This window comes from Protobothrops mucrosquamatus, unplaced genomic scaffold, assembly GCF_001527695.2.
Source record: "Protobothrops mucrosquamatus isolate PMUCROS unplaced genomic scaffold, P.Mucros_1.0 scaffold387, whole genome shotgun sequence".
NCBI classification, from domain to species: domain Eukaryota; kingdom Metazoa; phylum Chordata; class Lepidosauria; order Squamata; family Viperidae; genus Protobothrops; species Protobothrops mucrosquamatus.
The window spans coordinates 1051321-1063318 of NW_015386719.1; the positions used below are offsets into that span (position 1 = coordinate 1051321).

General features: G+C 35.3%; 1 protein-coding gene across 1 annotated transcript in view; it reads right to left on the minus strand.

The window, feature by feature from the left end:
- Positions 1–1936: 1936 nt before the first annotated feature.
- Positions 1937–11998, minus strand: part of LOC107287429 (cytosolic phospholipase A2 epsilon-like) — a gene marked incomplete at its 5' end in the record, with an annotated part of 13502 nt that continues 3440 nt past the window's right edge. Inside the window, 8 exons of the mRNA XM_029284136.1 lie at positions 1937–2151; positions 3523–3709; positions 4784–4953; positions 7073–7261; positions 7626–7634; positions 8258–8365; positions 11055–11192; positions 11456–11570. Of these exons, the coding sequence (XP_029139969.1) occupies positions 1937–2151; positions 3523–3709; positions 4784–4953; positions 7073–7261; positions 7626–7634; positions 8258–8365; positions 11055–11192; positions 11456–11570 (1131 nt within the window). The remainder of the gene's footprint in view (positions 2152–3522; positions 3710–4783; positions 4954–7072; positions 7262–7625; positions 7635–8257; positions 8366–11054; positions 11193–11455; positions 11571–11998) is intronic.

Genomic DNA, 11998 nt, shown 5'->3' on the forward strand with positions numbered 1-11998 from the left:
CAGGAGTCTCGTGTTGTTTTTCAAAAGAGACAATAAAATTGTTGTCATTCTTCCTGAATAATATGTCCTTTTAGCTTTGTAAGATGAGGATTCAGGAGACATATTTCTAAATATCAGTTCCTAATAAAATAAAAACACAAGGCACAGTGTCCCTGGCCAGAAATTTTTAATATTAATAATCCTGCATCCGCAGGTGCCATGCACATGTTTTTTTTGTCCTTGCTACTAGTTGTGCGTATTTATACCATCATTCAGCATTCATCATGGTGTCACTATGAGAATAGGGTGACCTCCAATTTAGTGGCTGGTTATCTTGACTTCCCACTCTATGGGCTCCATTCTAAAAACAGGTTGCCAAATTGCTGGAGATCTTGGCCTCAAAGTACTGGTGTTTAATGCCAGGTTTGTTTGTAACAAGACCACCTCTATCCATGACTTATTGGTGGATGCAGCAGAGGTGGCATGCATTGCCAAAATCTGGCTGGGCAGTGGCCATCATGTTGCCTTGCCTGAAATCTACCCAACTGTGTATCAAATCCTTCAGCAGGCTCAACAGGAGTTGGTGGGATACAGTAACAAATCACTTTACCTATAGCTATTTACTCTGCTCCCACCATACAGAATGTGAAAGTCTATATGATAGGTTGGGTCGTAGAGAGGAACTTGAGATTCTGCTGGTGTCCCAGCCATCCCTGCTGCCTGAAGAACTCTTCATGGATTGCTGCAGATAGTCTCTGGGTTAGTGTCCTTTGTGAAGGACTTCATCCTCTATGCTTTGGGGACGTGATTCTGATAACATCTAGGCCTGATAGGTGAAGGTCAGGTTACACCTTGTCTTTTTTTCCCCTATTACTATTATTATTATTATTATTATTATTATTATTATTATTATTATTATTATTATTATTATTATTATTATTATTATTATTATTATTATTATTATTATTATTATTATTATTATTATTATTATTATTATTATTATTATTATTATTTTTGGTGGAGCTGAGGTTCTATGATTTTGAGAGAAAAGGGATTTCCACTACCTTTTTGCTGTGGTCAAATCATATTTTGATCTAATTGAGAAACACTAGATTGGGGTGGAGGGGATGAGACATTGGTGGCAGATAAGCTTCACAGCACCCTAGAAAAAGTGGATGAATTTATTCTTTTTCGTCAGGCCCAAGTATCAAACTGAGGTGGTTTTGGCTGTCTCTTGGATGATCTTTGTCAAGACCTGGATGGGATGCTACACTTTCCTGGTCTTCTTATATCTCTAAGTGTTTTTTTGATATCATTTAAAGTGGCTATGTTACTGGGCCACCTACAGGAATTAGGGATATAAGGCACTGCCTTAGAGTGTTTCTCCTCTTCTTAGCAAGGTTTTTCAGAATTGGTTTGCCATTGCCTCCTTCCTAGGATTGAGAGACAGTGACTGGCCCAAGATCCCTTAGCTGACTTTGTGTCTAAAGCAGGACTGGAACTCACAATCTTCTGGTTTCTAGCTTGATGCCTTAACCACTACACCAAACTTTTTATTTTTGTTATCTCTCTGCATATGTTATAAAACCATTGGATATTGGGAGACTGTATCAGAATATAATTAATCAATTATATTAATCAATTAATCAAATAAATATCAAAGCAGTCCAGAGTAACCCCTGCTAACTGCAAATAGAAACAGGAAGGAAAATAACATTGGTCAAAAACAGAAAGGCAGTGTCAGATCTACGCAACTAAAAAGGTAGCATGACTGTCAATCTCAGTTAAGTAATTAAATCAGAAGCTCTTTTTTTTAAAAAAAAAAGCATTTTATTTAGAAGTCTACCAGTTACAACCATTAACATAATTATATTAGACAGTATGTTTACTCCTAAATTTATAGGTGTTTGTATCTTGGAACTGTGTTTAATACCACAACTTGTATTACTGGTATCTATTATTTCTGGTTCTTCTGATATTTTTTCCTGTGCACTGCAGCCTGAAAGGCTTCAATGATTTTGCTTTCATTGTTGAGGATGTTGTATTCTGTTAATTTCACCAGTTTGTCAAAATTGTCTTCTGAGAAGGTCACCTCCCTTGTACCAAATGGGGAAAAGAAGCTGGAGATATCCACATTGCCCTCTTCCATATTAGTAGATGAGCGTTCCACACCTATAAAAAAAAAAAAAGCAACACTTCCATCAATAGAGCATAGATTTAAGATGGTACCTTTCAGATTATTGGATTTCAATTCTGTTTCTGCTCAGGGAAGGTTGATCTAAGATATGATTGCGAAGATTCAGTCAAACCAGTCAGTTGAATATGATAGGTTTATTGGCCTTATTTAAATACTACTTATTATTTAGTTCTCTTGTATAAATACAATATTGGGGTCCTATAAATCAGTTTTCTGTAAGAGTACACAAAACTATGGAATCACAATCACATCAAAACTCATCCACAATGATATAGATGGCATGGCACCTAGTCTCTGTTGTTAAGCATGTAACTCATAACCCTAGTTACTCATAGAGTTTCATTAGTCAGATTTATTGAAAGTAAAGGGGTTAGGTTACAGAATCTAGGAAACAAGAACTCTTTTGTTCAACACCCTAATTATCAGAAAATATATTAAGAGAGGTCTCTTTGACCCCTTTGAACCAACTGCTTTTATGTTGGGGGAATATTGCTATCCAATTGACTGATAAGATGTTCTGGCCTTGTAATATTTTGTAGCCATTGTTCCTATTCCAAGAAAATTCCATGATACTTGGGTATTTGAAAGACTGCAAGTAGAACCAATTCTTTCAGTACATTCAGCCAGAATGGGGATGCTGAAGGTATCTCCCTAAAAGCAATACAAGAAGGAATGGCAGCATTTTCTCTAATTTCCTATTTCTTATACCACAGAACAGCTTTGTATCTCCAGAAATATGAATGGTACCCTCCCTCACAATTTTTGGAAAGGTTTGAAAATGGAACCCTTTTGCAGAACTTTTAATAAAGGAGGAAGAAGGAAGTCACCATGAGATGCTACATTTATTGCTTACAGGGTTATGGTTAAGGTATGTNTTATATTAATCAATGAAGAATTAGGAACAAAAAGTGGGAAATGAAAAAGACTTGCTTGATTAGCAAATTAAATTTAGGATAATGTTAAGTTTAGGATGATACCCGATTATTATCATTTACCAAGCTCAGCTTATGACTTAGCACGATGACTTAGCTTGTTCAACAAAACCATAGATAAAACAAAGCATTATGTGAAATATGACACTAAAGTCATATTGTGTACCATTATGTACATTATTAATTGGAAGATTTCCTGCATAATGAAGCCAATCAAGCCAAAAACAATTATTTTATTACCTGCTTAAAGGCAGGTGACACATGGTCAATTCACCTTTCAGATACAGTGATCACAATATGAGTAATGAATAAAATTAATGCTTAAGTACAGTAGATAGGTTTGGATGATCTTAGGAAGATAATAACAATCTTATTATTCCATGCTAGGAAGCAAAATATTCTTTCAGAAATTACCAGGTGCTTCAAATGCTCTGAAAGTATCATTGGTCAAGGGGAAAAATAGCACTAAAGGAGCAGCTGTGTTTTCTGTGTCTTCAAAAACGTAACACTCCTTCAGGTTGTTTTTTTCTTCCTCACTGACTTCTGTCTTGGGAAATGGGACCCCCAACCCAGAGACGTATTTTGAAAACTGGTCCAGATTCTGTGTGAATAAATTATCAAAGTCAAGTATAAAAAAATACTAACAAATATAAGTAGATAAACAGAGAATATAAAGATCTGATGCTACATATTATCTGGTATTATATAGAATTCTTTCATTTTGGCACATCTCTATCAGTATCTAAGATGAACAGACCATTATTACAAAAAGTTTCTAATTTGTGATTCAAATACTAGTATTATCAGCTTTATCAAAACTGGGTCTTAGTTTTGAGTGGTAGTGGTTAAACATGTCATTATATACTATAATGACATATACTAAACATGTCATTGTATACTGAATATTCTGCTTTATATGAGTTAATGTCTTAGAGTGGATTGTTGATCATAATACAGTATAAACTACAAATACTGCACATGAACTCAGCACCCAAAAAACTCCATAAATATTTAGAAACTTGGAAATTGTATGCTAGGATCTGTGCAACATAAATAAAACAAACAGTAACATCATTACTCTCTGGAACATCTTTACTGAAAATCTCAAAAATTTGAATATTTCTCAATATTTTCAAAGATATACAGTCCACAGTGAACACCTGCAATATTTGTACCATTTGTAAAAATAATAATTGATATATATAATCCATATTTAACAGATAGGAAACTGTTAAGGTTACAATATAGTAAGACAAGAAAAACAGTTGATGAATTATAATACACTGCTTGCAATCCAGAACTGCAAGGGTTGCAAATCCAATCCCATAGAGCTTTCCAAGCATTGCTTATGACAAAAACCAAGTTCCATAGAAATTCCAACTCATAAAATTCCTACAGGAAAAAAAAAAACCCTATCCTATTTAGAATTAATATACTCTGTGCTAGCCACATTCATCACTAAAATAATTAATCTTTCCCAAAATAAACAAGAATCCAAAGCAATGTAACCATTTTACTTTTAAAAAACTTACATAACTTATGTAATACAATGCTATTTGTAATGCTAATACAAAAGAGGCAAATATATCTCTTGTGTAATTAGAGTGCTCTTGAAATAGCCTGGAGTTCAGAGAGTATTGAAATGCAAAAAATTAAAGGCAGGGTTGTCTCTTACAAAAGTCTGTGCTCCTCCACTATAATTTAAATGTAGAATAACATCCACTCTCCTCTCTGATTTTAAAAGAGGTGGGTAGCTTGTATTGATGAAAAACCCAGTATCCACCAGAGATAAAGGTTGCTCTGCTGTTTCCATTAGAAGGTTCGGTCGAGAGTCCAGCACAGAATCTGAAAAGCAAAGATTTCCTGTCAGCTTTCTCTAGCAAGAATATACAACTTCTCTTGGGCAACTGGCTGCATGTAGCTTTCAAGGAGTGCTCAAAAAATATATTAAAAAAATAACAGGAGTGGTAAGACAATAACTTCATTTTATTTATACTTATACCTTAAAATTCATTGTAGTAAATGCAGTTATTTTCCAGCTATGTTTTAAATAATGTTTTCCTCTTTCCATATTTAAAGTAGTAAAAGCTTCTGGAGATCTCCAGAAGATGCACCCCAAGTTTTAAAAAATTAATTGTTTATGGGAAAAGTTTTTATCACCTCTCCTCCCTTCCAAATTTCATGTTTACTATCTTTCTTTTGCAGTTCCCAAGTCCTGCAATTTTAAACAATATTTCTTAAAGAATAGCATCTTTGGAAGAGGAACACAATGCATACATCAGTTATTCTGTCCATTTATTTGTTATCAGCATGAAAGCATGTTGTTATTAAAACAAATGGAGCTTGATTAAAGGAGGTACCTCAAGGAGTTGGGCTAGAATCAGTCAACTCAGCAATAGTCCTCTACAGGCCTTAGAGCACTCTTAAAGTACGTAATGTCATAACAGGATCTATAGTATTAGTTACTGTTTGAACAAGTGTCTATGGATTGATTATGCTTAGAACAAATTGTAGATGGCAAGTATCTCTCTTTTCTCTCTATTCCAGCTATCTATAGAATTACAATATTAGTTAGAAAAGGCTTCAATTTTGCTATCTAATTTGAAGGACAAGATGGTACTTTCTGATCTACACCACATCTAAAAGCCAAATGAAATGACATTTTATTTCAGCATTCACAATGAAACACAGTTTTCTAGTACAACTGGCCCTAAAAGAAACCTAATTCAATTTGTTGGCAGGATCCCTGATTGTCTAGGACTGCATTTGAAAAGGATTACCAGAAATGGGATGTAAAAATCTAGATATTTATTTATTTATATATAGCCTCCAGAAGTTGTGAGTGCTCCAACACTGGAAGTTTTAAAGAAGAGATTAGACAACCATTTGTCTGAAATGATATAGGGTTTCCTGCCTGAGCAGGGGGTTGGACTAGAAGACTTCCAAAATCCCTTCCAACTCAATTATTCTATTCTGTTCTTAGATGGCAACAAAGAGATAAATACGAGGGAGATAGGTGTTTCTAAATTTGACAGACACACAAATAAACAAAATGGAAACATTAAACTCCTTACTGAATAGTCATCTGGGTTTGTGTAAACCCAGAAATCTAACCTTGAGTTCTGAAGCCATGACCTGAACAGAAAATTGTGCCCTGACTAAATCAAATACAATTCAGCAAACATAATTATCTGTCAGGCCAATGGAACTTGTGCATGTATGAATACAGGAAATGGTGTATTACTAAATCACATAATTGATCCATCAGTTGATGATATGGATATTAACCTGTAGAGGTTCTCCAAGATTTTAAGCAAGAATTTGCAGCCATGCCTGGAAATGCCACAGATTGATTTGTGTACTTCTATATCCTAAAGATTCTTATATTAATTGAAAGCCCTTCTTTGGAGGACAACTGGATATTTTTACTGATATCAGTTTATTTAATAAATGATACTTCCATTTCATCTTATTGGTATAACTATAATATATTGTTTGTAAATTAAATCTAGTGTTTAAATTCCAATTATTTATTTTGAAAAATTTTAACCCAACTTTTCAAGTGAAAGAATTAGAGTTAACCAGCAGAATTTTCAATTTTCAATCCTGAAAAATTGGGAAAGGGTTTTGTAGAAAATAAGCATGTAGGTATTGTTTTCGAATGCTGTTGATAGCACCTGCTTCTTATATTGAAGACAAATCTAAAGTACTAGGGATTTTGTTGTTGTTAAAGTACAAACCAAAAAAGTAAAGATGACAACTACCACAGTGCACTGGGAGCTGCAACTATTTTTTGAATGTGTTGCACATTAAAGCTAGATTATCCATTGTCCTTAGTGAAATGTGTAAAGAAAAGATTATCATTCAGAAGTTTGGAACCAGCTAGCTACGTCCTAATTAAGTGTGATACCAAGAACACTTTATAAAGCCAAGAAAAATCACAAATATAAGTTTATTACTGTGCCTTTCCATGCAGAAAAATGGACATTCTTCAAATATTCATCATGAAACTGAAAACCTCTCAGGAAATTAGGATATTCTGCTATTGTTGGGCGTCCAGTTAAGACATCTCGGAAAGTAGAGGAAAGCTGGCTTGGGTAAGTGAGTAGGCGAGAGTCCAGCTCATGCGGCTTTGAAGGTAGAAGAGAATCATCTGTAAAAGACAGAAAGAACCGTTCATGCCTTTTGAGTCTACTCAGGTTTTTTAATGTGGGCACCAATAAGATCACAGCTTACAGGAGGTCCAACAGCTTATGGCAAAGTTTTGTGCAGAAGGATGGTTTTTAGTGTTCACATGCAAATATTTGTATATTTATTTGCAAAGTCTAGTGGCAAAAAAACATGGAGAGTCGTGGACTTTCACAGAAAAGATAGATGTGGAGGTGGTTGGGGAGACTATTATTATTATGGTTTTCCAAAGTGACCAGCCAGACTGTGACTTAGTTGTCAAATTCCTGGTAGTTTGCCTATGGCATCCCCAAAAAACAGATCCTCTAAAATAGCATTACTAGATGAACATGGCTTTTCTATCAAACATGCAATATGAAGAGAAGAGGTTGCCTCATAATCATCTTTAGCATATCCAGTTAAAAGTTGCATGGTCAAAAAGACAAGTTGGGAAAGACTGGCTCACAACCTTGGCAAACCATGGTTTATCACTGGTTGATGAAGGGCATACATTTAAACTGTAATGACTTGGAAATAAAACCCAAGATATATTTGGATAACAACCTTCGCTGCAAAACTATATATCAGTTTCCTTCTATGGAGTTTCCTCTTCCAAGTGTGTTGGGACTTAATTTCCAAAATTCCCTGACTGTATGGAAAGCATCGGGTTGAGAAAAGCTAATTTAAGCAACATATTTTAAACAAGCAATTGTCTTATCTATTCTGGCCATATCTGGAGATAAAACAAAAGAAAATTTAAAAACATCATTGTGGTTTAGGCCTGAAAAGCACTGGGTATTTCATTCTACTTGTCAAAATAATGGAGACAACTTTGCAAACATTTTCAAACTTATCTAAACTAAAAACAATAACTTCATACAGAAAATATCCCTTCTTACTCGGATGAACTCATTAATTTTAATAAACAATAACAAATTTACAAACCAGGAAAGGCAAGAAGGGAAAAAAGAAAACACCTTACCAATATCTTGTATTCTGTCTCTTGTCCATCTATACCAGAATTCTTCTGAGTCATAAGCTATATTCCAGAAATAGATTAAATCCAAAGAAAATATGCTGCTCCACATACCTGTCAAATAAATTTAAATAATTTTAATAAATGTAAATAAAGTCTTAACTGATAGTGTCAAAATGAAATGAAATTGCTTCATTTCCACTGCACTTAAAATTTCAGCTTTCAGCTTTTACCCACATTCTGAGTTTTTCAGATATTTCTAATCAAGAATTGTTGGGTTACATAAATATATTTTACATAACCATAAAGGCTTGCTTTATAACTTGATCAATTAGAAAAACAAAGTCAGTAATCCTTGTAGCCACTTCAGATACTTATGGAAAACTACTGAAAACAGCCAGAAAACAATAAATCCATGCATTACCTCAGGACTCACATTCCTGGAAAAGGAAAAAATAATCTGGGAGAAAACTTTCCAAAGAGCAAAGGTAATTTCCCTTGTCCAGTCATTTCTGACTCTAGGGCAGGGGTAGGCAACCTTGGCTCTTTAATGACTTGTGGACTTCAACTCCCAGAATTCCTGAGCCAGCATAGGAGTTGAAATCCACGAGTCATAAAATAATAATAATAATAATAATAATAATAATAATAATAATAATAATAATAATAATAATAACAACAACAACAACAACAACAACAACAAAGTTGGAAGGGACCTTGGAGGTCATCTAGTCCAACTCCCTGCTCAGGTAGGAAACCCTATACCATTTCGGACAAATGGCTGTCCAGTCCCTTCTTAAAAACATCCAGTGTTGGAGCATTCACCGCTTCTGGAGGCAGGTTGTTCCACTGGTTAATTGTTCTGACTGTCAGGAAGTTTCTCCTTAGTTCTAGGTTGCTTGTCTCCTTGATTAGTTTCCAAGGTTGCCTACCCCTGCTGTACCCCCCCCACCAGTAGAGTCAAAGAACCGGCTTCTTCAGTGATAAGAGGTTTCTGGGAAAGACGTCACTACACCGGTCGTATACGGCTCAGAGTGTCTTACGCCAAAGGAAGGGTGGTTCCACCATGGATAAATAGATGAACGTAAACGTACGAAAGTTTGACGATTCTTCGAGTGGGGAAACACACCGTAAGCCCAGACAAACCTGGGTTATCAGCTTTCCAACTGACAAGGTCGGCGTCTTTAACTGCTGAGCCATCATGTCCCCTTCTTTCAAAGAGCAGGCAAGTATGATTTTATTCTGAAGATAGTCTAAGGGAGATTAGCTGTTCAACTATCATCACTGAGTTCTGCATTGAGTTATATCTGCCAAAATATCATCATCTATATAGCTATGAAATGTACAAGAATTTCTCTTAATCTCATGCACATTTACCACTCACCCTACTGATAGTTCACATTCTGAGTGCTTGGTCAACTGATCATGAAAAAGAAAAACAATTTGTCTCCCATCAAAAGTGAAATCACATTAAATATTTTGTATGACATGTATAGAAAGCAGAGTAGAAATAATAAAATACATTTTTTAAAAAATGACTGGTGAAGGAAAAACCAGTGGGGACTAATAAAGGAGAATATTTGTAGCTCAGGGTTGACATGAGGGGTCCTTGGTGCTCTCTGAGTGTGCTTGTTTTCTTGCAGACATTTCATTTTCCCAACTAGGTAGCATCATCAGTGCTAGTAAGGAGTGCTGTTTGCTGTTAGTTTATATTTTAGTGGCTTGCCTGTCAGTGTTGGTGGGGGTGGCCTTAGAAATTCTTTGATTGGGCTGTTTGCTGTTGGCTTCTTTGGCAGTTTCTTGATTGGAGTATTGTTTATTTGATTGCTGGTCTGATGTTAACCTTGAAGTTAATCTATGCTGATCTGGGTGCTGATTGCTGATGGAGAGGTGCCTGGGTCTTTTTCTTCCTTTTTGGCCTGGGTGATAGTCTCTTTTGCATAGTCTATAGATGTTGTTAATGTCTATGTGTCTATTGATGACTGATTTGTCAGAGTGTCGTGCTTCTAGAAATTCCCTGTCATTTTTGGACTTGGCTTGGTCTAGGATGGTCACATTTTCCCAATTCAAACTATGATTAAATCTGTCTATATGTTGTAAAATTAAAGAATTTTCATCATGTCTTCTGACTGCTAGTTGGTGTTCGTGGATGCATTTTGCCAGTCTTCTGCCTGTTTGTCCTACATAGTGGTTGTTGCAGTCTTTACTTTGTATGTTGTAGAAGACTCCTGTTTTTTCTTCTGGGGTTGTTGAGTCTTTTGGTCTGCTTAGGATGTTTTGAAGGGCTTTACTTGGCTTGGGTGCTATGCTGATTCCATGTGGTTGTAGTATTCTGTTGGTGGTTTCTGAGATATTTTTGATGTATGGCAGTGTAATTCTTTTTAGGGTATGTGTTGGTTGTGCTATATTGGGTGGAGTAGTCAGGGACTTTTTAATAAAATTGCATGGCTATCCATTTTGTTGGAATATGTCATATAGATGTTTATTTCCTTTTTCTGCTGTTCTGGTTTGCTGCAGTGTGTTTAGGCTCATCTAAATAAAGGGGATTGGGGAGTCCGGAGTTACTGTTTTTTATTCTTTTATATTGGGTTTTTTATTGTTTGTAATCCACCCAGCATCATTGAGTCATATAAATCTTACAAACAAACAAACAAACAAACAAACAAACAAATAAATAAATAAATAAATAAATAAATTCTTGGAAAAAATAATGTAGGCAATTTACAACATTGCACAATAACTTCCTTTTGTTTATAGTACGGTTTTATTTACCTTGCATGAAGCAAGGTACTTATTTATTTACCTTGCATGAAGCAGATCCGAATTTCTGGGAACTTCTTCATCAGTCGTCCCACAAAGAATTCATTCCCAAAATCTTCTGAACGAATATAGGCACCATATTTTATACTTCCCACCTCATAAGGAGTGAATTCTAGCCATTCTGGAAGCACAAGATGGCCATTAATATATCTTAGACATTCTCAGTTACAAAATTACATAAGCTGTTCTTTTTTTATTATTTGTTTTGCCCTGGGAGTGGGAATTTTATTGTATCTAGGAACTTGTTCTCTTCTCTGAGAATTCGTTCCTGTCTAAGGTGAAAAAATTCTCACCTATTTAGATTTTACTATTAAACAATTAAAATGTTAATACGGAATAATATGACTCAATACCGGTATATATCAGAGTTTAATACAGCATTACCTTTAAAATCTTGAGCACTGTAGTTGTCTTTTAGGTTGACTGCCAAGTAAATAGGGAAAGGATTCTGACCTTCATTCACGGCCATGCACTGATCAGAAAGGGTGTGATTGTCTTTCTTCGACAGAGGGAGAAAAATATGTTTGTTGACCAGCAGGTGTCCACAGATGTATCAGTTTTATTAGAGAACTCACTATGAATTTTAAGCTAACAAAGATATCTAGAGTCCTTCTCTGTTTGCTAGACCGTAAGCAAGATGGAGTGGAACAGGGGAAGATTTACGTGTGTATAGGAACTTACATGTGCTACATATCTATGTTAATCCTCATGTAAGAACACAGGAAGAGCCTTGCTATGCCAAATATAAAGATCATCTAACAAAACATCCCAGTTCTCACAAACAGCAAATATTTCCAGGTTGTCCAAAAGCAGAATGTGTAGGTCAACTGCCTTCTCTCACTACCCACACATGCAACTTTTAATCCTGAACATAAGTATATGTGGCTAATAATCACTGAGAGGTGAATTTTTCATATATTTGTTATC